Genomic DNA, 25,496 nt, shown 5'->3' with positions numbered 1-25,496 from the left:
CCGAACGTAAAAAGTTGACCGGAACCTCCCAGCCATCGTATCCGAGAAGGGCTCCATGGACGTCGGATCAAGATCCAGGTTTACCCCGGTCGAAGGATTTTCATCTCGAAAAAACGACTAAGTCCGAAGGTAAAAGTCTCCACCGAGGAAACCCACATCGCGTATCCGGACAAGGGCTCCAGGAGGTCGGATTCAACTGGCAGGTTCGTCCCGGTGAAGAAAAACTTCAAAATAAAGACTAAGTCAGAAGGTAACTTTTTAACCGAGGCCTCCCGCGACCTGTAGCCGAGCAGGGCTCCATCGCGGTCGGCCTGAAAGTTTGACTTTGCCCCGGTCGAGGTGCAACCAGATGACCCGATTGGCGCTTTTTGTTTCTAAGCACTAGAAAAGTAATAATTCTTTAAAAATTCATATCTCTGGTTCCCCTGAACCGATTTTAATCGTTTTTGTGTCATTTTAAAGATAAAAATATAAACTATTTTTATAAATTGGTTTTGGATTTTTAAACTGTTTCCTGTGTTTTATTTAATTACTGTTTTGTGATATTTGAATGCTTTACACTTTGTCTCCTAAGTTAAGCCTAGACGCTCGTTGCCAAGCTACCAAGGGTTGAGTTGGGATTAATTTACTGAGACCTAACTGTACCTATGTGGAGGTTAGTGGCTTGTTGCTAGGTGTAGGTACCTACCTGCCCTACCAATAACCCATTTTCCAACATAATTGGTGGCAACGGTGGGATCCTGTACTTGTGTTCAATATCACGTTACAGTTTTGAGTAAAACAAATTAAAAATCCTTTAAATTGTCCTAGTGCAAAATTTTTTTTTTTTTAATTTGGATTAATTTCAATTATTGAATTTTTGTAATTTTTCTAAATTCTTGTTTCCAATTTTTGCAAAAAGTTTTTGTTGACACAAAACTAGGGAACCATGGAGCTTGATCTGGCTAGCCTACCCACACTGACAGTAGTCCAGCTTAGGGGGTTCTGTATTGAAAGAGGGTTGCCTGCAACCACTGATCTCAGGAAGCAAATCCTGATCACATCCCTGACAGCATGGGCTGAGGCCCAAGAGGTAGAGTCAGAAGAAGCTCCAGAGGAGGGAGAAAGAAGGGAGGATGCAAGCTCTAACCACTCAGGGGAGGGAAGGCATCTGAGCCCAAGTGAGGATGAGGAAGAGCGGTCCTCAGTAAACACAGTCACTAGGGGCAGATCCAAAGCTAGTGGTGGGAAGGGGGTCCTTTCAGGAGGAGAGAACCCATCCATCAGAGAAAGAGAGCTGGAGGCCCAGCTAGCATACATAGCTTTGGAAGCAGAGAAGCTGGCCCTAGAAAAGAAAAAGTGGGCATACAAAGAGAAAAGAGATGGAGGCAGCGATAAAGAAGCTGAGGTGTCCATGGGTGGGGGAGTTTGCCCCAGATTACCCAAAGGGGTGGTTCCTGCTTATGTAGAGGGGGATGACATAGATAAGTGGCTGGGGGCCTTTGAGAGGGCACTCCAAATGAGAAGGGTTAGGCCTCAATACTGGGGTTCCCTTTTGTGGGAGTTGGTCCCCAACTCAGGGAGGGATAGGCTTCTCACCTTAAGGGGGGAGGAGGCAGATTCATACCCTAGTATGAAGAGGTGCTTAGCCAAGAAGTTTGGTCTGACCCCAAAGCAATATAGAATGAAGTTCAGGGACACCCAGAAGGTCAGTACCCAGTCTTGGGTTGACTTTGTGGACATTTCACTAAAGGCACTAGAGGGCTGGATTATTGGTAACAAAGTAGATACTTATGAGGGGTTATACAATCTGATCATGAGAGAGCACATCTTGACCAATTGTACCCAAGAAAGCTTACGCCAGCATCTAGTGGACTCTAAGCAGACCAACCCTAGAGAGCTAGGGGAGGCGGCTGATGAGTGGTTGAGAACCAGGGTGGTTGTCAAGTCCCAGGGGGGAGACTCCAAGAAGGGGGGGGGACAGGTCCCCAAAAAACTAAGGAGGGAGGTGGTAAGCCCACCACAGAGACTCCCTCTGTACCCCAGAACCCTAAGAAGGAGGAGAGTAAATCCCACTCTGACCAGCAGAGACAGTTAGACCCAGGGTTAAAAAAGCTCTTGGACAGTAGGGCTTGCTTTGACTGTCAGCAGACAGGTCACTTCAGAGGAGATGCAGCCTGTCCAAAGAAGGTGGTTAGCACTGGGCTGTCCAGTGTAGCCATAGAGGAGGATTCCTCAGATGATGAAGTCCTCCTAGCATTGAGCTGGGAGACAGGACCAGATGGTAAGCTGGTGATCCCTGAGGGTGGGAGTAGGCACTTCCACCACATTCAAGTGAATGGGATCCCTACCACTGGCCTGAGAGACACCTGTGCCAGTCACACTATAGTGAGTGACCGGTTAGTGACCCCAGACATGTATGTCCCAGGAAAGACAAAGAAAGTTAGGATAGCCACAGGGGAGGTCACCTCCAAACCTGTAGCCATAGTGCCCCTAGAGAGGGAGGGTATCCTGGACTGGATTAGGGTGGTAGTCAGTGCTGACCTTCCCCTAGATTGTATCCTGGGCAATGACCTCCCAGAGGTGAGTCTGGTCACAGATGGGGTGGTCGCCCAGGGTGCCCCCCCAACCCAAAGTCCTGGGGAGTCAGTCCCTACAGTTAGGAGACAGGGGTCCCCAAGAAAAGGAAAGAAGAAAAGGAAGGGTAGGCCACTCTTAAAGAGAGTTCCAGGGAGCCAAAGGCCTTCTTCCCCAGTAGGGGGGGAGCCCAGAGTTGGCACTGGTGAGGCCTCACCTGACCCCAAGGAAGTCCTGAGTAGTCAGGCAGCTGTCCAGATGCAAGGTGTTGCCCCTGCACTGACAGAAGGGAGAGTGGAAGGAGGGTGTCTGCCACAGGAGGTGGTAGCCCCCCACTCTAGACAGCAAGAGGGGTGCCAGGACCCCAAAGATGCCCCTAAAGCAGCTCAGCCATCTGTCAGTGGAGAGCTTAGGGTGTGGTTCTGGGTACTGACAGCTGTCAGTAGCCTCTGCTGGGTGCTAGCCTTCCTGGCAGCACTGTACTTGGCCTGGGAGGCAGACCCCAGGGCCAATAGCAAAGTAGGCCCCCTGACCCTATTGGTCATGGTGGGGTTGCTCAAGTGTTGGGAGACCTCTTTGGGTAAGCTAGGTGTTGCCCTAGCAAAGTTTGGAGTAGGGGAGGTGGGCACCTCACTACCCAAGTTGGCAGAGAGAGAGGAGGAAGACCCCCCTAGAGGGAAGTTTCAGTTTGAATTGGGTCCTTTTACTGTTGGGATGGCTTCACTACCCAGAGGGAGTGACCCTGACAGGAGGATGTAAGGCAGAGTAGGCCCTGCAAAGGGACAGCCAGTTTTCTTCACTGTCTTCCTCGCCTAACAAGCCAGGAAGACTCTCCCAGGGTTGGGCTGAGTCTCCTGGGCGTGTGGGCTGAGGGGGGGGGGGTTGTGTGGGAAAACAGGGCTGATTGCAGAGGCCCCCTAACTTTTTGCCCCCATTTTCCACTTTATGCTGGTGTTTTCCTGACTCTGATGGTGCCCTGGGTACTGCTAACCAGTCCCAGGGCCTGTGCTCTGTGTAAAATGGATATGCAAATTAGGCTAATTATAATTGGCTAAGTCAACCTACCTATAAGTCCCTAGTATATGGTAGGGCATGTAGGTTTAGGGACCACAGCATAGGTGGTGCACACCTAGGTGCACTGCTGAGGTGCCCAGTGTCATTTTAAAGGCAGGCCTGCTTTGCAGGCTGCTTTTAAATTAAAGTTATATGCAAATTCGACTTTGGAATTAAAGGTACTTCCAAAGTCTTAAACTACCTTATTTTTACATATAAGTCACCCCTAAGGTGTGCCCTATGTGCCCCTAGGGCTGGGTGCCATGTAACTATAAGCAGGGACTTTATAAAAATAGATTTATAAGCCCTGGTGAGGTAAAAACAGCCAAATTAGTTTTTCCCTCATTGAAGTAAATGGCCTTCATAGGCTAGAATGGGCAGACTTTATTTTAAAGTCTCCTTAAATGTTACATACCAAGAATTTGGTATCAAATTAATTGTTGTAATAAATCCCACAACTTCCAGTTGTTGGATTTAATATAACTTGTTCAGGTAAAAAGTTTAGACTTTACCTAAAAAGTTGCCAATTTCAGCTCTGCATTGTTTTTGCTGCTGTGCTCTGATTGGCCAGCCTGCAGCAGCTTCTGCCAGGCTGCCTTGATTAGGTGTGAAGTGGCCTGGCTTCACACAAAGGAATGTGCTTGGGGGAGAGAATCTCCCCTCAGCAGATGGTGAGGCAGGAAGGGGGAGGGCTGCCAAACTGGTCTTCAAAGGCAGAGAAGGACATCTGGAGCACCCAGCAACACCCCCACATCCTGCAACCCCAGACAACTAGGTGCCCCCTTGATTAGATTAGGAGAGGGCAGGAGAGGGGTGTGTTTATGATTCTTAGCCACACCAGTGGGTGGGCTCAGCCAGATGTAACCTCCAAAAATCAGATTCAGCCATGTTGGATTTTTGGAGACTGTTGCCTTTTGGGATGGATTTTTGCCACACTTCCCAGGAAGTGGTCATCACAGGGGGACGACCCTGTACCTGATTGGAGGACCAGGACCCCCCTGCTTTTCACCCAGGAGCAAGGATAAAACTGGCAGACCTGCACCCACGCCTCAGATCCCCTCCAGAATTCAACAAGAAAGGAACTAAAGAAGAAGAAGGACTGCCCTGCTGGACCCCTGGCCTGCACCTGGAACCTGCACTCAGAAGGACTGCACCAACTGCACACTTGGGCTTCACCACAAGAAGGACTTTGCCTGGCTTCAACTGGTTCAAGGAGGGACTCCCTGTTTGCTACAGGTGAAAAATTGCTAAACCAGAGTCCCCTGCACCAACTCCTGAAGAAAGCGACCAGCTGACCACTGTCCAATGGCCAAAAAGGAGTTTGCGCCAGGTGCATTCTGGGAGTTGAAGTCCGCACCCCCCAAGGACCATCCCAGAACTTCTGGACCCTTGGGGTGAGCTGTGGACCCCAAAAGAACATCTGGGTGAAGCCCCAGAAGTTTGGAAAAGATTTGAGAATTTTTGGAAAAAAGCTCCAGAGAGGGACCGACCCGCTGCGGAAATTCTAGCCGGCTTGCCTCAACCGCGACCCGGCCTGACTTCGTGGTTCGTCCTGGTAAAGAAAAACATCCAAAAAAAGAGACTAAGTCCGAACGTAAAAAGTTGACCGGGACCTCCCAGCCATCGTATCCGAGAAGGGCTCCATGGACGTCGGATCAAGATCCAGGTTTACCCCGGTCGAAGGATTTTCATCTCGAAAAAACGACTAAGTCCGAAGGTAAAAGTCTCCACCGAGGAAACCCACATCGCGTATCCGGACAAGGGCTTCAGGAGGTCGGATTCAACTGGCGGGTTCATCCCGGTGAAGAAAAACTTCAAAATAAAGACTAAGTCAGAAGGTAACTTTTTAACCGAGGCCTCCCGCGACCTGTAGCCGAGCAGGGCTCCATCGCGGTCGGCCTGAAAGTTTGACTTTGCCCCGGTCGAGGTGCAACCAGAGGACCCGATTGGTGCTTTTTGTTTCTAAGCGCTAGAAAAGTAATAATTCTTTAAAAATTCATATCTCCGGTTCCCCTGAACCGATTTTAATCGTTTTTGTGTCATTTTAAAGATAAAAATATAAACTATTTTTATAAATTGGTTTTGGATTTTTAAACTGTTTCCTGTGTTTTATTTAATTACTGTTTTGTGATATTTGAATGCTTTACACTTTGTCTCCTAAGTTAAGCCTTGACGCTCGTTGCCAAGCTACCAAGGGTTGAGCTGGGATTAATTTACTGAGACCTAACTGTACCTATGTGGAGGTTAGTGGCTTGTTGCTAGGTGTAGGTACCTACCTGCCCTACCAATAACCCATTTTCCAACACCTAGTATATACTAGGGTCTTACAGGGTTTCTCGGACCAATCTGAAGGGTACCCTAATACCTAGTGTACTCTACAACATGTGTGTGTTTTAACATAGCACTAGCCTGGGTCTGGCTAACAGAGCCCAGGGCACAGTCAGAGTCAGTTACCATCAGTACCATCAGTCAGGAATAAAAGAAATGGGGGTGAACAGGGCAAAAAGATTACTTTGCAACAGACACCATTTTGCAATGACTGCTTATTCTTCTGATTGTAGGGGTCTTCCTCCATTGTGCCTTATCTACTCATGCTCCATGAAACACTGAAACAAGACAACCACTCCCTTCTCACCACTAAATCCATGAATGACAGCCTTTACTAAGGACCCTACTCAAGCAGGCAAAATGGAGTTTGACTTTCTCCTTTTTCCATCCTTTGTTGACATACTCCTAAGTGAGCAGCACTGTGAGGGGACCAGTAAATATTGCTTATGGCACTGCTCCAGCCTCACAGCAAGGGAATTCTAATGATTCTTATGAGTTAAGAGGATAGTACAAGGCTTAGAGTGTGCCTCTGGAAACTCCCCAGTGATGTATAAAAGAACACAACATGGGCCATTTCACTGTCCGCCCTTGTATATGCCATACAAACCTCAGTGGTTCTGAACTTATGAGACTACTTAGTTTAGGCCCTCCTAGGTTGGTTGGGATCCTTTCCATAAGTCCCTGTTATGTGGGTGATAGAACCACCAGTGTGTCCAGTCGACTGGTCATTGTCTGCGAGCAGGAACAAGTCTCACCTCTGGAGAACTGGAGGGAAAAAAAGAGGTTTCTATAACCTCACCTGATGATGCTTCTTCATGTAAGGCCCTTGAATTCCAGATCCATTCAACAAGATAGAGGAACATTTAGCCCCTCATTTTGACTTTGGCGGATGGAAAAGCCCGTCCGCCGAAGTCCCGCTGTCAGGTCACCACCAGTTTCCGCCTGCTGGCCCAGCGGGAAACAGCCTACAACATTGATGCTGGCTCATAATTGAGCTGGCGGCAATGTTGCGGTGCGTAGGGTGCACCACCACCCATCACACTTCTTACTGCAAAACAGACAGTGAAAAGAGTGACGGGCTGGCCATGGGGTCCCCTTCACTGCCCATGCACGCCCCCCCGCACACCGTCTCTGACAGCCTTTACATGGCAGTGCAACCGCCAGGTAAAAGGTGGTAGAGAGGGGACTCGTAATCTCCAGGGTGGTGCTGCATGCAGCACTGCCCTGGTGGATCAGGAAGACTGGCACTGCGAGCCCCTCCTGTGGAAGGAAACTGGCAGTGATGGTCATAATGTGACATCTGACTGCCGCCAAAGCAATCGGACCACCGCTTTGGTGGTGGTTAGACCGACACCATAACCCGGGGGGCTTAAGAGCCCCAGGGTCATAATGAGGCCCTTAGTGTCCTAATGTCAAAGCTAGTACTTAAGGAGTATTGTACTGAAACTTGATGGACAGCTTTCAGGAAAGGGCTTCTAGGAAGAAGGCATTCTCAGAAATACAAATGCAGGTTGGGTACTAAAAATTAGACAACCTGAAATTTCAAATGAAATCTAGGAAACTACAGAAGGAAGGAGGCAGACCATTCTTGCTAGGACATTGAAATAAGCACCACATTGTCTGAAAAATCTGCAACAGTGCACATTGCAGAGAAGGAAGTAAGATTTGGATGCTTCCTTGCAGAGTAAGGAGTAGGTGCATAGAGATACAAGTAGATAAAAAGTAATGACGAAGATTACAAAACACAAACCCCAAATACACTGCTCACCGACTATCACATTACTTGTTGATATATTAATGAAGATGGCACTGAGTGAAGGGAGGGTAAAAAATAATCATCCTAAAATTTGACATTATTGACCCACCTAGAATCCGGATTATGGTTAAAGTGCAAAAATGCCACAGTGAAGTCAATGTTTTCTACACTTGTGAATGGTAAACAACACATTTGATAACTTTTAGGAACTATTGAAACTTGTTTATCAACTTCTGGAGCCCAATCAAAGAGATACACAATAATCAATGAGTGATTTCTTCATCCATACCCAATAATGGAGTTAATACGAAGGTGAAAGCATAAATGTTATAACACAAGAAAAAGAGAATAAAAATAGGACAGTGTCTACAACACTGAGAGTGAGGCATTCTTACCATCAGAAGAGTTGGAATGTAAAAGTCACTACAGTGATGCATAAACATGTGATAGTGTTACAAGTGTACCCAATGCAAATAAGTTAACTTTGCAAGTTTTGAAGAAAATGCCCATATATAGAAAACGTAAGATTCCTACATAACAGATATTTGAAACTACGTAAGCAGGTAGGTGATCTTCTCGGACACTTACAAAGGCAATGGGCCAGGAGAATAAATTCGGCAACAGAAAGAACAAAGAAAAAAAATGTTGGAATTCTCCATAAGAGGCTGCTCTTCCAGAAATCTGAAAAAGAGAAGGGACAGACAGTCAGGCATGTCTGGTCGGTAACTGGTTGCAAGAAAGGCCTCCAGAGACTTGTCAAGGCTAATTTAGGTACAGTCTCAAAGGAAACACTGTAGATAATTTATAAATCCTCTTCCGTTTGTCAATGCAGTAGCCATTACCCAACTCTATTTTATTCAGTCGATCAAATTTAAAAAGATAAAAGGCTCAGCCTCCTACACTGGGATGCAACACTGTTACGAACGGGTTAGATACAGTTCTCAGAATTAATCCCACAAGGTTGAGGCATGTAGGCAGAAGAAGACCCAAACATGCATTGTGGTTTGATTGGACAACTTTGGCATTCATTTTATTTGTTTAGCTTGTGAAGAAATCAAAAACATCTTGCAGGTCTTATGGTTTCTCATTATTTAGTTAAGATCATGGGTACTCTCAGACATCTTCCCACGGGCCAAAAAGTATGGTCTGTGGTGTGATTGAAGGCCACACTGATGCAGGCAGAGTGGGGGTGATAGCGCGTCCAGTCCTTATAATTTACTTATGCTTGGACAGGCCGGAGGTCGGTGAACCTTTTGACCGGGTTGAGCTCTCCTCATCCAAAGAATTGTCGGATCCCTCAAATCAATAATCATCTATAATCAATAACCAATACTAGATTAGTAATCAATCAACAAATTAGTTAAACAGAAAATCAGTAATTAGACACACCATGACCTTTCAGTCATGAATAACCACACCTGTTTATTAAAAGTTAATGAGTTTATTTCCCTATATTAATGAAGCTAACACAATATAAGTAAGTCTCAAAATCAAATGGCACACATATATGAACATTACTGCCTGTCCATAACGACGAAAGAAACGCAATCTACGCAAAACTTGGATTATAATGCACTCGGCTATAGCAATGCAAATCACTAATAAAAGTAACTGAATTTGGCTAATTGCATATATTTGTCAGCATAACAAGATTTCAATTCAGCATGGTGCATCAAATGAATACCTCAACTAACCTCAGATTAGCATTGGCATGTGGAGCTTCATGCAAAACGAATTTGATCAACATAAATTTAGAAAACTTCTAGCGTGGGCTCTGTCAAAAATAAGCAATTGGTACCTAAGGAGGAAAATACAATGCATAATATAATTATCCTTTCATAATTACCAAATACAATCACCATTCAAGGTAAGTCTTCGTCCTTCAGGTACCGGTTCGATCAGCATGGGGCAGGCTTCAAGGGGCAGAGTTTAAGTAAAGTTTTCCTTGCAGCGGCAAGTAAAATCGGGGGGGGAAACAAGAGTTTTTATAAGGGCAAGATGGGGTAAAGTTAAAGTTAAAGTCTCTAGGGTGTGAATTCTTTAAAGTCTTTCTCTCTGGGATAGAGAAAAAGCATCAGTGTCATCAAAATGGCTTCTCGAATCTGGCTTCAAAATGGCATCAAAGAAAAATGGCTGGCTTCTCTTCGTCCAGTGGGATTAAGTAAGAAAAGTTCCAAATTCTTCAGGTTCTTCAATTGGAGGGTTGATGGGGTGGTTTCTCTTTGACCAATAAATAGTGTCTTTTCTCTTAATCCTCATCTACGCATAAGGTGTCCCGTGAGTTTGGAATACAGTAGCAACAAAGTTGCCAATTAATTCTGCATCAGTGTCTTCATTGTCTGCACCTTCAGAAACTGACCTTGCTTCAAAGGGGATGAAAGTTGCCTAGCACGCAACTTTAAGATAAGTGTATTAGTCATTTTACTGGAAAAATACAGATTATAGAGGTTTAAAACACGTCTTTGTTAATACAAGTGAAAACTACGCAGTAAAATTGAGACCAGGCGACTAGGCCAAAGCCTCTGCTAAATTTAAGCTAAGCATATAACAGTTTAACAAGAAAATCATAGAGTATAGCTGCAATTATGACACACTGATACATTGGTCGGTTTTCATGATTAATTAAGCTTGTTTATACTAATGGCGACTTGCTACGTTGGCACATTTTCTACATACATTATTTTTCTTTGCTAAAATCACATTGTCTTATACGATTTTGTTACATGATATATAAATGTTTGTTAGTCTTTCTTTTTCTGCTTCATCAGGGGCCAGCAGGTGGAAGGCGGGCATAGGGGAAGTGAATAACGTCATGATCTGCATAGAGATTTGCAGAGTTATTTTTAGGGTTTTATTCCATACTGCCTTCTAAATTAAGTCTCTAGTGACTACAAGAGTCGTATATTTGACAATACACTGTTATTCTGTATGAGTCGTTTCCCTTTACCACACACTCTCTGGTTGCTATAGCTACTGTTTGCGAGTCAAGAGTGCAAAAGTCTTAACTTGATTATTTAATTAGAATGAAATAGAAACTAAGGTTTCACAATCTCCTTATGCCTTTAGCCTCTTATCTGTAAATATTAGGGGCAACAAGAAACAGGTACTGTTGAGGTAGCAAGTGCAATAAAAAAAATTCATGACAAAGCTCCCCCAACAAGGTGTACAATTCACTGCGATAGGCAGGCACAAACACCTAATTCCACCGTTAGACACAAGATAACGTGAGAGGCTTAGACTAAGTCTGTATTTACTATTCTGTCCAGCGCTCAGGGCAGTGGTCATAACCTTGAAGGGGACAGTCCCATTCCACCACCATCCAGCTTTGGAAAGCACTGCCTTGATAATATATTATTGTAAGTAATAGGAGTACTAACTGAACTAAATGTTCTGCCCCACTCCACTCTCAAAATGTAAATCAGGAGTATTCAACTCTACAATCTCATAAAAGTCAGAGAGGAGCCATGTGTATACTGGATAAGTTCATAGCAACATAACGCTCCAGAGTTTCAAAGGACAGCGCCAATATGTGTCATGAGGTTTCAGTGGCTTTCCTCGAGTCACTGAAGAACTGGTCTTCAGCTAATGGTAAGTGGGAGATAAGAAAGGTTCAGAGGGCAGTAAGGGAACGTGGCAATGTGGTAGATCTTTAGTTTGTTATTGGAAAAGTGTGGGGGTAGCTACGAACACTGGCAGTACAAAAAGGCAAGACCGTGATGAAGGATAATGGCAGAATGCCAGGATTGTTTAAGTGTGAGGTGAGGGGTGAGTACTACCACAGGTGGTGGAGAAGATGGCAAGATGCCAGGTATTTTTTTCAAAAAAAATATTTGAACAGGGTGGAGTATGGCCAGGGTGTGGGTGGCAGGCACAAGATAAATACTTTTAAAGTACAGCAAGAGGAAGTGGGACTGAGGAAGAGGGACCCATGTTGTGCCTGTCTAACCCATATCTCTTCTGCTCATGTATAGCTGCTCTAAGGCATTAAGTGGGCTGAGGAAGATCATTTTGGGGACAACTCATTCACAACAGAAGACTGAAGACGAATAGCTGTGGATAATATGTAGGTTCCAATGTGGGGATCCAAGTAAATGTATAGGAAACTCAGGCTTTTCTCTCTTTGTTTATCTAAAACCACATTAAACCAATCACAGGAATACAATCGCTTTATTAGCAGATACCTATCTATTTTATAGAAATTATTTTTTGCATCACGATATTCCAAAAATCTGCTACTGTTTATTACACTTTGCACTTTCACTCGCTAGAGCATGACACAGAAAAACGTTAACTCAGGCAGCGAATGGGACAAAATAAACAGCTTCACTAAAGTCACAAGTCCAATACATACCAATCGACATTTACCAAAACGTTTTGTGTGGACGGTGCTGTTTCCAAGATGTGTAACTGTGTTCACAGTTATCATGTGTAAATGTTTATTCAACTGTTACAACAGGATGCCTAAAGATTTATTCAGGTCACCTTCAGGAGGCCCCTACACAGAGCTGGCCAGGGAGGCACCTGTCAGACATCCAATAAACAATGCTTTATAGACTAGACTAGAGTGATGTAGGATGGAATTGCATAGAATGACATTGCTTAGAGTAGAGTGACAGAAGAGTGACATAGAGGAGAGTGGCGTAGAGTGGCAGAAAGTAGAGTAGAGTAGAATGACAGAGTGCCATAGAGTGGCATCTGATGGACTGGACTGGCATGGAATGGAGTGGATTGGCATAGAGTAGAGGGGCGTGAAGTTGAGTGGCATGTAGTAAAGTGGCATGGTGTGGAGCGGCGTGGAGTAGTTTTCCAAAGTGGAGTGGCATGGAGCATAGTGGAGCGGCGCAGAGTAGAATGGAGTGGCATAGAGCAGAGTGGCACAGAGTAGAGTGGCAGAGAGTGGCACTGAGTAGACTGGAGTGGAGTGGCTTATAGTAGAGTAGTGCAGAATGGAGTGGCGCAGAGTGGAGTGGTGTGGAGTGGCATACAGTGGAGAGGCATGGAGAACCATAGAATAACACTGTATGGTGTACAGAGCAGTGAGGTACAGTGGTGTAGAGTAGAGTGGCTTAGAGTGAGGTAGAGGAAAGTATAGTGGCGTAAAGTGGAGTATAGTGGGATAGAGAGTGGTAGAGGGTCGTTGAGTGGGGTAGAATAAAGTGGCATAGAGTAGAGTGGAATAGCCTGGGGTGGAGGGTTGTAGATTGGCATGGAATAGAATGGCAGGGAGTATAGTGGGGTGGAGGAGAGGGACATAAAGTGAAGTGGCTTAGAGTGGAGCGCAGAGTGGAGTGGCGTAGAGTGGGGTGATGAGTGGAGGGAAGTAGAGTGAAGTGGAGTGGAATAGAGTGGCATAGGGCTGAATGAAGGGGCATAGAGTAGGGTAGGATACGGTGGCAGATGGTGCTGTAGAGTAGCATTTTGTGGAGTGGAGTGACAGAGTGGGGTGGAGTGGCACCGATTGGAGTAGTAAGAGTGACAGAAGTGAGTGGAGTGGAATAGAGGAGAGTGGCGTAGAATGGAGTGGTGTAGATTGACGTGGAGTGGAATAGAATGGAGTAGAGTAGAGTGGCGTAGAGTAATACAGTTGTTGGTGTAAGTAACTAAATCATCAATAGAGATGGCAGATATGGTGAAAGCAACATAAATAAGAAGCTGTATGTCTGAGTTAAAAGTAGGAAAGCATGCTACATGTGCAGGAGTAATACCGAAACACTTATAAAAATAACAAAAAGTGCATTGCAAAAAGACGGGGAAGAACATAGGGAGGAGTTCACACAAGAAAGAAATGGAAGCCTATGGGGGCTAAGTAATTGAAAGATTGCAAATGAGAGTGACAAGGAAATCAACTACTACTATGTTGTGGAAGGTTGTAAGCGTGCTGAATTGTAAACAATATCTCTTGCAATGCATGCACTGTGTAGGTGAGACCTGATTAGTATGATTCTGGATTACCATTCTCCTGTCAATGGCAAGGAAAATAACAGTGTCAAAACAGCTATTTCTTCCCTGCTGGCTATTCACATCCCTAGAGAAAGGTAATAGGAGTAGAGTCTGATTAGAAATCTTTAAAAATATGGAGAAGAGGGCAGTCTTGATATGCCGGACCTGATATTATACTACTTGGCAGTGCAACTACAGAGTACATCAAAATAGTGAAACAAAGCGAGTAATTGGGAAAAGAAAGTTGTGGGTGGCCTGCTGGAGGATGATACCCTGCCTCAGGTGCCGGTGAGGGGCAGCAGCCTGGGAGACCATTACTCACACACAGTCGTTATGATGGTGTCAGCTTGTGAGACAACCATGAATATGATGAGAGATTCCCAACTCTCATGAGAAAGCTGGGCATGTAGTTGCTACAACCTTTTAGACCAGTGGTTCCCAAACTGTGGTCCGGAGACCTCTCGGAGTCCCCGAAGCCACCTTAGGGGGTCTGTGACAGCTTAGAAAATAAAATAACGTTACCTGATTAATAAAGTGTATATAAATAAAGAGGCTATTTGCAGAATTGAAAATCTGAAAACATACTGGAAATGTCAAGGAATTTGAAATTGGAGGATACAAATTAAAATAGTGTCCCCAGATTGATAAAGTTTGTGTGGCGTTAATTAAATTTAGAAAAGCTCCAACCTTCCTATTCATTTTTTTTTTATTTATATGTGTTTGCAAATTTTAAAAAATGTGTTATCATTTGTGTATGTGTTTGATTAATGTTTTATGCTGTATTTTTTGTGTATTTTTTTAGGTTCAAATAATTGACAATGTTTAGGCCGGGGTCCCTGGCTTCCAGTAATTACTCAGTGGGGGGTCCCTGGACTCTAATAATGATTCAGTGGGGGTGCCCAGGTTCCAGCAATGATAAAGTGGGTAGTCCACAAAATAAAAAGATTATGAACCACTGTTTTAGACTAATTAGTACTGACAAGTCTTTGGTCCAATGGAGAGAAGGGAGATGCAATACACTGAGAAATCTGTACCCAGATGAAAAACGTATCACCCTTACAGCAGCACAAAACATTTAGTGTGGGACCAGGGCAGTTCATCCAATATGCATAACTAGTAAGGACAGCAAGGGAGACGTGAGTGGGATTTTCTGGAACTCCTAGCACCCCAGTCACACTAAAGCCAGTGTTAACATTGTGAAAGGAGAGGATGCTGTTTTTGAATCTCAATAAAGCCCTAAAACTAAAGAAAACTAAAATTCTGATATTGGCCAGCCAATCATGGGGAGGAGAAGTTTAAATTCCTTTGTCAGATGGAAAATGGGGGGAAAATGTGTGCTCCATGCTACAGGAAGTCTCAAGCAATACCAGTTTTAAATGAATTCACTTTTAACTTTTTACACAGAACATTTATGACTCCTCAAGAGAACTGACCCTGACATATCCTCCTCTTGCCCTCAATTTGATGAAGAAGACAGTACATTCTCACAGATGGAAGACTCACACCGAACAATGTTGAGAATTCAAACCTACACTGTCTTCTGAGGCTCATACCCAAAGCCGGGATTAATAAACCCCAATAGAAATTAGTGCAGCTTGGATTGTTGGTGGCTAGGCAATGCATTGAAATCCACCTGCTGTGATCGAGAGCCACTGTGGAAGATAAGGCACAAGAAGTCCTAAAAAGCAAAATAGGAGCAGAGGGTGAAGACATATGCGGCATAATGGCCAGAGCTGCCAACTTCGGAACTGGTAACCCAGGTTTGAGTCTGGGTGTGGGCGCAGCTTCCTGAACAAATCACTTAACATCTCTGTGTCAAAAATGAAGCTGAACTTATGTAATGTAACTTGTGTTCATTTAAAGCTCTTCAATACCTTTGGGTTGGGTTGTTGCACTATATTAAAAAAATGACAAAAAAGAATAAGTAGAACCTCAGTCACATGTGCGATCAGTGGATGCTCACTAATTGAGCTAAATCAATCTGTAGTTGGTTCATGCACCGCTGGAAGTGATGACTTGGACCCAGTGCTTAATTTGAGCCAGTGGTTTCTGGTGCTCGGCACCGGCACTTAATTGGCAACACTGGCACTTTTGACTGTCTGCCACATGGTGGTGCTATTTGCCTAATTTAGAGGTGATCGAAACAACAGCTTTTATTAATTCAAAATACATTTAAAATGATGAATATTTGCTGCCCAAGCAATCCTTATGGCTTTTGGTTGCCTGGAATAATCCGAATTGTTGCACTTGTAGGAGTGTATGGGTTAGTAGTTGTGTTGGTACTGTGACTGGCAGTGCTGCCAGGGGCAATGTGTGGTGCAGGCTGCACTGCCCTCTTGAGGGCTCTGGCACTTATTTTCATACAAATTAAGCACTGCTCAGACCCTTGCCAAATTAGGGAGCCACAAAGACGAGTAATAATCTACCAATGAATGTTAAAGGATGGGCAGGCTAAAGTCTCCTTTTTATAGAGTTTTTTAGGTCAAAGCCCCCCAGACAGTCAAGCATTCTGGTTTGCTAAAGACATCTTGGGAACATTTGAAAAGCTTCCCTAGGAATGCATCACCCATTGCTCATCATTGCCTTTGTGGTTTGTAACTCACATGTGCTTGCTTTCTAGTTGCTGGCTTTATTTCTTTTTGGCTGTCCAGCTGGAGTTCGTCCCTTGCGAAGAGCATCCCTTATTTACTGTATCCTTCTGAGTGCTCCCTTTCTGTAAACCAGACTTTAAATCGTGTTCTTATCTTGTCACATTTGCTGTGCATTCCAAGACAGAGATCAAATGTCAGGCTCTGTCTCCCGAGGGCGCTCAGCATTTACTTTGCTTTTGGGGGCTTCAAAGTGAGAGGGGTTATGTGACAATCTGGCTTTTTCTAGCACACAACAAAGCCTAAATGTCTGTAATGAACTATGCAGAAATTTCAGAATATATCAAAATTAGGAAAACACAAATAAAGCACTTTTTTTTGTAATTCTGAAGTGTGGTGGAAAGAAATATTTATATAAGATCGAAACAAATCGATACACTAGGTGATGACATTTCCACACATTGGGGGTTATTCTAACTTTGGAGGAGTGTTAATCCGTCCCAAAAGTGACGGTAAAGTGACGGATATACCACCAGCCGTATTACGAGTTCCATAGGATATAATGGACTCGTAATACGGCTGGTGGTAAATCCGTCACTTTTCCGTCACTTTTGGGACGGATTAACACCTCCTCCAAAGTTAGAATAACCCCCATTATCATTTGTGTACAGTATACTTTTATTAGGAAAACTGTGTCTGTGCAAATGTAATAGTAATTTCAATTAGAAATGTGTTGTCTGTAACAGCAGTATGCGGTCACACTAGGCATACTTCACTTTACACCACTCCATATCACTGCACTCTACTCTGCATCACTCGACTCTATGCTACACCGCTCTGTTTCACTGTGCAGTAGTCTGCGCCACTCGACTTACACCACTGGACTCTATGCAACTGGGTTCTGCTCCACTTCACTCTACGCCTCTTCACTTTACTGTGCACCACTCTACCTTATGCCAATGCACTCTACTCCACTCTGCACTGCTGCATTCTTCTCCACTGCACTGAACTGCAAGCTAGGCCTCTCCATTCTACTTTGCACCACTCCACTCTTCGCCACACCACTCTTTGCCACCCCACTCCATCCGCATTACTCTTCTCTATGCCTCCCCACATTGCACTACTCTGCAACACAGCACTCTATGCCATTGTGCTCTATGCCAATGCACTCTACTTTATGCCACTCTAATCTACTCTGCACCACTACAATTTATGCCACTTTACTCTGTTCCAGAGTGGCATAGAGTACAGTGGCATACTCTACGCCACTGCACTGTACCCTGCACCACTCCACACTATACCACTTCACTCTTCGCCACTCTACTCCACTCTGCACCACTCCACTCTATGCTGCACCACTTCACTCTATGCACAGCACTCTATGCTACTCTGCTCTGCACCACTCTAGTCTATGCCACTTCACTCTATGTCCCTCCACGCTAAACCACTGAACTCAACGTCAATGCACTCTACACCACTCCACTGCACTCAAAATCCATGCACTCTATGCCACTGCACTCTACGCCAATCTATTCTGCATCACTGCACTCTATACCACTGTACTCTACTCTGCAGAATTCTATTCTACACCACTGCACTTTATGTCACTCTACACCACACCACTGCACTCTACTCTGCGCCACTCTACTCTGCGCCACTCTACTGTAGTCTACACCGAATATAGGATGGAACAACGCATGCTAGAACCAAAAATGCCTGAACAACGCAGTCCGGACAACAACCACGTTGTTACCACTAATGACTTTACCACGAATACCTTAACACCAAATTTTCATTGTTAAGGCATGCCTGGTAAAGGCATGCGTGGAACGGCATGCATGGTTCCAGCATACTAACCCCCCGCTTGACTCCCCTACCCCTGTACCTAAAAACAATCCTACCCCGACACCCCACCCCTGCCCCATAAAACTAAAACTACCCTGACCCCATCCCTAAAACCTAAAACTACCCCGACCCCCCACCCCTAAAACTACTGTGACCACCCCGCCCCTAAAACCTAAAATCACCCTGACCTCCCACCCCCAAAACTACTGCGATCCCCCACCCCGCCCCTAAAATCTAAAACTACCCCAACCCCCCATCCCCGCCCCTAAAAACTAAAAATACCCTGACCCCCATCCCCGCCCCTAAAACTACCGTGACCCCCCACCCCTTCCCCTAAAATCTAAAACCACCCCAACTCCCCACTCCTGCCCCTAAAACCACCCTGACCCCTCACCTTTGCCCCTAAAACTACCTTGATGCCCCACCCCTAAAACGTACAACTACCCCGACACCCAACCCTGGCCCCTAAAAAACTAAATTTACCCCGACCCCCCCCACCCCATTCTTAAAAACTAAAACTACCCCCACCCCGCCCCTAAACTATCCCCCCAAACCCTATCCCAGCCCCACTTACTTGACCGCGTCCTCTTCGATCCTTAGTCTGTTTTCCTCTGCCTTAGCCATGCATATTCGTTGTTCAGGAAATGTGTGGTTAACACAGAGAACAACAGAGTCATTGTTCACAAAAGCGTTGTTCCGCTTTCACGGACAACGCACCTCGTTGTTCGGGGTTTGTGGTTTAGGCTGTTTTCCATCCACACCAAGACACTCCAGGCCACTGCACTGCATCACTTTATGCCATTGTAATCTACATCAATGCTTTTTGCAGGACTCCACTCTACTCCATGCCAATTTACAAAACTGCACTGTGCACCACTCCACACCACATCACCGCATTCAGCGCTACAGTACCTTATGCCATTACACTGTGTGCCAGTCTACTTTACTGTGAACCACTGCACCCTACTGCAATGCATTCTTTGCCACTGCTCTCTAGGCCACTCTATTCTGCTCTGCACCTTCCGAATCTATGCCACTGCATTCTACAATGTTACAACACTCTACGACACGCCACTCTACAACACTTCACTGTCTGACACTCTCTATCACCTTATGCCACTCTATGCTACTCCACGCTACTCCATTCCACTCTCCTCTATGCCACAAACCTTTATCCATGCTGAAAGGCAGCCATGCTAGTGTGGTTTTTTTAGACACAACAGATTGTCGCCAAGCGATAGCGCATGAGCTCTGCCTGCAGGCGAAATCTTTCAGTGTTGTGCATGAGACAAGGAGGTGTAAATATAGAAGTTAATTTACTGTGTGCCTATATTGACAGTCCCATGTCACAATAAAAATAGCTCAACTTTGACAATAAAATATGGCTATTCGCTGTGAATTGAGGTAATTGCTAGGACTGTGACAATTTTCTGCGATGTCACTCCTTCGGCTGCATACAGGATTTCGTATGCTATGTAGTAATTATTTTTATTTTTAGGTCTGGCCTTTGAGACAGCTTTAATGGCCTCACCCAGCTATTGTTTCTTAAAAAATATAAAATACACAAGCCTGTATGGCCTTTTTTAGGTTTAGCCTTTGCAGTCCATGCGCAGTCTGCCAAACCTGCTGTAGTCAGTTAAATGACTTTGAATCGGCCTGCTGCTTATCATAGGTTAACTGCAGTGTCGCTCTTCTTTGCTGCTTCCTCACTGGCTAGAGCAGCCAATATGTGTAGGAGGCTGGCCTGGCTTATAGTGGGTACCTGATGGTACTTACACCTTGTGCCAGGTCCAGTTATCCCTTACTAGTAGATTAGTAGTGTTCTAGCAGCTTAGCCTGATAGAGGTAGCTATAGCAGAGCAGCTTAGGCTGAACTAGGAGACATGCAAAGCTCCTACTATCCCACTTATATCATATAGCACTATATCTAAGAATCACAATACTCAGAGTTACTCAAAATAAAGGCACTTTATTTTAGTGACAATGTGCCAAAAATATCTCAGAAGATATACTCCCTTAGGAGGTAAGTAAAATACACAAACTATACACACAAACCACAATTGGGTAAGTAAACAGTTAGAAAAGTAGTGCAAACACTGTAGAATACAATAGGATGCAATATGCCTAGGGGCAACACAAACCATATATTATGAAAGTGAAATGTGAACCACTTAGGGACTCCTAGCCTAGTGTAGTGTGTACAGGGTCACTGGGATGGTAAGAAAACACTAAGGGTGTCCAAGATACTCCACCCAAGACCCTGAAAAGTAGGAGAAAAGTGACCCTACTTCCCCAGAAACACACTAAAGTTGTGATAGGAGATTTGGCAAAGACCACAACAGATTGCAAAGCACTGAAGACAGATTCCTGGACCTGAGGACCTGTAAAGGAAAGGGACCAAGTCCAAGAGTCACGAAAGTATCCAGGGGGGCAGGAGCCCACTAAACCCCGGATGAAGGTGCAAAATGGCTGCCTCCGGGTGGAAGAAGCTGAAGATTCTGTAACAACGGAAGGTGCCAGGAACTTCTCCTTTGCACAGAAGATGTCCCACGGCGTGCTGGAGGACGCAGAGTTGTTTCTTTGGAGAAAGACCACAAACAAGCCTTGCTAGCTGCAAAGGTCGCATTTGAAGAAAAAGGGTGCTGCCTGGGCCCAGGAAGGATCAGGAGGTCAACACTTGGAAGAGGAGACAGAGGGGGCCCTCAGCAACACAGAGATCCCACACACAAGAAGGCAGCACCCGCAGAAGTACTTGAACACGGGTTCAAGAAAACTGAGCACCGCGGTCATCTCAACACTACAAAGGAGAGTTCCACGAAGCCGGTGGTCAACTCAGCGAGTTGAGCAATGCAGGACGAAGTGCTGGAGACCTGGGCTAGGCTGTGCACGAAGGATTCCTTGAAGAAGTGCACAGAAACCCTAGCAGCTGCAGTTCACGCAGTACACAGGATTACTTTCTGGCTGGGGGAGGCAAGGACTTACCTTCTCCAAATTTAGACAGATGGACCACTGGACTGTCGGGGTTACTTGGATCTACCACATGTGTTCCAGGGACCACGCTCATCACGATTAGAGGGGACCCAGAGAACGGGGAAGTTTGGTGCCTGCGTTAACAGGGGGAAGACTCCGTCAACCCACGGGATATTTATTTTCGGCTTCAGTGCAGGGTGAAGGCAGAGAGCCACCAGAGCATGCCCCACGAGGAAACAGTCGAGAAAGCCGGCTGGATTAGGCGCTACAATGTCGCTGGTAGTCTCGTTGCTACTTTGTTACAGTTTTGCAGGCATCCTGGAGCAGTCACTGGTCGATCCTTGGCAGAAGTCGAAGAGGGAGATGCAGAGGAACTCTGGTGAATTCGTGCAAGTCGTTATCTGAGGAAAAGCCCACAGGAGAGACCCTAAATAGCCTTCAGAGGAGGTTTGGCCACCTACTCAGGTAAGCACCTATCAGGAGGGGTCTGCGAAGTCACCTGCTGGCACTGGCCACTCAGAGGCCTCCATTGTGCCCTCACACCTCTGGATTCTAGATGGCAGAGGTCTGGGACACACTGGAGGAGCTCTGGGCACCACCCCTGAGGTGGTGATGGACAGGGGAGTCGTCACTCCCCTTTCCTTTGTCCAGTATTGCGCCAGAGCAGGGACTGGGGGTACCCTGAACCGGTGTAGGCTGGCTTATGCAAGGAGAGCACCATCTATGCCCTTCAAAGCATTTCCAGAGGCTGGGGGAGGCTACTCCTCCCCAGCCCTTCACACCTATTTCCAAAGGGAAAGGGTGTAACACCCTCTCTCAGGGGAAATCCTTTGTTCTGCCTTCCTGGGACTGGGCTGCCCAGACCCCAGGAGGGCAGAAGCGTGTCTGTGGGTGGCAGCAGCTGTAGCTGCAGAGAAAACCCCAGAGAGCTGGTTTGGCAGTACCCGGGGTCCATAATGAAGCCCCGGGGATGCATGGGAGTGGTACCCCAACATCCGATTTGGCATGGGGGGACAATTCCATGATCTTAGAAATGTTACATGGCCATATTCGGAGTTACCAAAAGCACACCGAACACTGACTGTTTGGGGAAGGACATTGTAAACGGGGCGTTCAGATGTACTCACTGTGTTGTCTATTGGATCACAATGTTTAACATGTTTGAAATTGAAAACATTTCAGCACCTTCACCCAATTTTGACGCCTTAAACAACACTAGGTTGCATTCTGGGACATGTAGTTTTACTCGGCTCAAACATGCCATTATGCAAAGCACAGTCAAAACGCATGGGTAAAAAACATTGTCCTTCCCAAAGCCAAGAGCTCTAACTCTGGCAAATGGAGAACTATTGCTTTGCAAATGCTTGTTTTTAATTGTGTCCTGTGGAAAGAGGGAGACGTCATGAGCAGCCAAGTTAATTAAACTTTGCCTGTACTTCAACATTAATTGTAGAAAGTGCTCCTACATAAATTGTGAGAGTAGAGCCATTCCTTCGTCCTTAATTTGTCACAAACAGACTGCGTTTTAATGTTATTTATAACTGGACTAGAGCAGCGCCTTCCACCCCCGCCTTTTAAACCCAGTCAGTCGCGGAAGGGGCGGCTGATAACTTTGTTTATTGTCCGGGATGGCAGCCAGTGAGGGGGGTGTCGTGCTCTCCCCCCAGTCATACCACCCCCGTCACTGCCCTCCGATTGGAGAGCGAAGGTGGGGATACCGGACGACATGGTCTGGTTGTGCAACCTCTTCAGTGAGTGCGAAAACAACCAAGGGTGAGACAAGCGCCATTATTCGGAAAGTACCTATTTGGGACTCAAAATCGCGCTAGGAGGGAAAAAAAAAAAAGCGTTATCGAGTCCAACTTTTACTCACAAAAAAAGTTTCTCGGCGCATGCTCATAGCGCCTCCTCGCATTGTCTGCCCTGTGCCCGTCTCCATCAACCCCACTAATTGTAACAGTAATCCAAACTGAATTCATGACACTTTAATAAGAATGCTAAAGTGTAGCGCTTCTCTATAGGCCTCCGCCGCTTCTATGCGCTGTAAAGAATGGGTGTTATTCTTCCACAAAGCAATGGTCCTTAATTTACCAACCTTGCAAGAATGAAGGATGATCACACCTGGATTCAGCGCCGCGCTCTCCATCTATCGACAGTGAGATCTGTTCTTCCGAGGCAGAATTTCCGTGGGTTTTCGGGGTCCGCTCTGGTGCTTCAGTGGCTGAATCCACTTTGTCCAGGACCCCCCGGGTGCCCGTCAGTACTCCTTTGGTCCTGGCCAGCACTTCTCTGGTCTGGAGTTTGAAGCGCTGTGTCAGCCCCTCCAACTCCTGATACAGGTCGGAGGGGTCACCCAGGACCCCGTCCCGCAGCTCCTCGTATGCTTTCTTCCTGAATGCACAAAGCTCCTCGCACAGATCGAGGCGCTCTTGGAGATCATCCTCTGCGGGCGGGCAAGACGCGCATTCTAGCTCCTGCTGCGGGGGCAGCAGAGACCACAGCCAGGGCCCGTCGGACAGCCGGGGGGCGGCGGACAAGGGGGGGTTCTGATGAAGCAGAAATGAAGGTTTTACATTTATTAGCGCTTAAATGTAGTGTTGAAATAATCATGTGTGACTTTAACCGAACTAATGAAGATTGTACGGGGACAAAATGTGCCCTTAGAGTAGTTTGCCAACATTTATAAGCGTGCTTTATATAACGTGGTGTATTAGAATTGCACTAATCCGACATAATCGTAAACGTGTGCTATGATTTGCTTGTTTGAAATGTTTTAGCTTAGCATAACTTTAGCGGAGGCTTTGGCCTAGTTGCCTGGTCTCACGGTTTAGATGCTCGTATTTTTCCTATTAAACGTGTATCTTTGCTTGAAGCTGTACTTTTCCACTGAGATCGTTCACATGCTTATCTTAAGGTTTCGTGCCAGCCTGGCATATTTTCTCTTTACTCCAAGGTCGATCTGCAGGTGCGGACAATGGAAGCTCTGAAAGTGAGTTAATTGGTATAAAATGTTGCAACTTGCGTACCCGTCTCCAAGGATAATGTATGCTTAAGTAAAAGCTTGAGAACTGTCGTTTTTGATTGGACAATTTGAAGCTAACCTATGAACCCTCCAATGGAAGACCCTACTGGATTTGAACTGTTGTCTATAAAAACCAGGTGCACGAGAAGAAAGTAGCCATTATTGCCATTACCAGCCTTTTGCAGCCATTACCAGCTCGATACCCGCCATTTTGCAGACTTCGTAGCTATTATGGCCCACTTTGCTGCGACGCCATTTTGAAAGAGACTTTGATGCTTTCTCTAATTGAGAGAAAGAGACTTTAAATGATTCTTGCCCTAGAGACTTTAACTTTGATCCCTTTGCATGAAGTAGTAGTTTTATTTTGCCGCCGTGAGGCAATTGCCCCGTCCACCCCTGCCCCTTTGCCGTCCCATGCTGATCGAAACGGTACCCATGCTGATCGAGAAACGGTACCTGTGAGACGAAGACTTCCTTGTATGCTGATCGTAATTGGTAAATATGAAAGGAAATTGTACAATTGCATTGTGTTTCTTTTAGGTAACCAACTGCTGATTTTTGACAAGATCCCTAGCTAGGAGTTTTTTCTAAATTAATGTTGCTAAATTGTTTTCGCATGAAGTCCCACATGCCGATGCTAATTTGAGGTTAGGTGAGGATTCCTTCTGTTGCACGATGCAATTTGAGACCTTGTTGTGCTGACTAAATGTATGCAATTAGCTCATTACAGATTATCGTATTAGTGATTTGCATTGCTATTATCGAATGTCTTGTGATTCAAATGCTACATAGACTGCACTTGTTTCGCCGCTATGGACAGCTATTAATGTTCATATTTATCATTTGGTGTTGAGACACATTTATATTGTGCTAGCTTTGTTAATATAGGGAAATAAATTCACTAACTTTGCAATAAACTGGTGTGGTTATTCCTGACTGAAAGGTCAGGGTTCGCCGAAATGTATTCTGGATTAATCGTCAAGTGTTATGTTGATCAAGGTATTGCTTATGTTCGTTATTGATTTGATGAAATTGATCGATATAAGAGTACAGAGAGTTCCACTTAGTCAAAAGATTCATCGGCCTAAAGAGCGTCCGAAGACAGGTAAATTATTAGTGCGGACCGCTCTATCAGTAGATGGTAGCAGAGGACGGTTACGTCTTTTGGGACCCCGTACTCTTAAAGTACATGGTGTTGAATTAACGGTTACACCCTTTGAGACCCCATTCGAGAAGTTGAATTAGATTTTTCTTGGGTAAAATAGATTGACAGAATGATGATGGGCTAGGTCCACCGCGACTTTCCCGGGATCTCGGAGCTTGCGAATGAAGAGAATGGAGGTGTGGAATCAGCGTTGGCGGTACTAGTGATGGTATGAGTGAAGCTAGGGTTTTGCGCTTGCACAGCTTACTGCCGCAGATGTGTGAAAAGGTTGCG

The 25,496-nt window shown here is 45.4% G+C and overlaps 1 protein-coding gene across 3 annotated transcripts in view; it reads right to left on the bottom strand.

Moving 5' to 3' along the window:
• LOC138303584 (uncharacterized) overlaps positions 1-25,496 on the bottom strand; it is a 59,775-nt gene that overhangs the window by 21,719 nt on the left and 12,560 nt on the right. For 2 of the 3 annotated variants that reach the window (XM_069242851.1, XM_069242849.1), the window contains exons 2-3: positions 23,132-23,583; positions 8,282-8,374 (exon numbers count right to left, since the gene is read on the bottom strand). In XM_069242851.1, coding sequence (XP_069098952.1) covers positions 8,282-8,374; positions 23,132-23,583 — 545 coding nt within the window. The remainder of the gene's footprint in view (positions 1-8,281; positions 8,375-23,131; positions 23,584-25,496) is intronic. The other variant, XM_069242850.1, reaches the window with a different exon arrangement.

The sequence above is a fragment of the Pleurodeles waltl genome, chromosome 7, assembly GCF_031143425.1.
Source record: "Pleurodeles waltl isolate 20211129_DDA chromosome 7, aPleWal1.hap1.20221129, whole genome shotgun sequence".
Classification (NCBI taxonomy): Eukaryota; Metazoa; Chordata; class Amphibia; order Caudata; family Salamandridae; genus Pleurodeles; species Pleurodeles waltl.
This window is presented reverse-complemented; position numbering and strand designations above follow the sequence as displayed.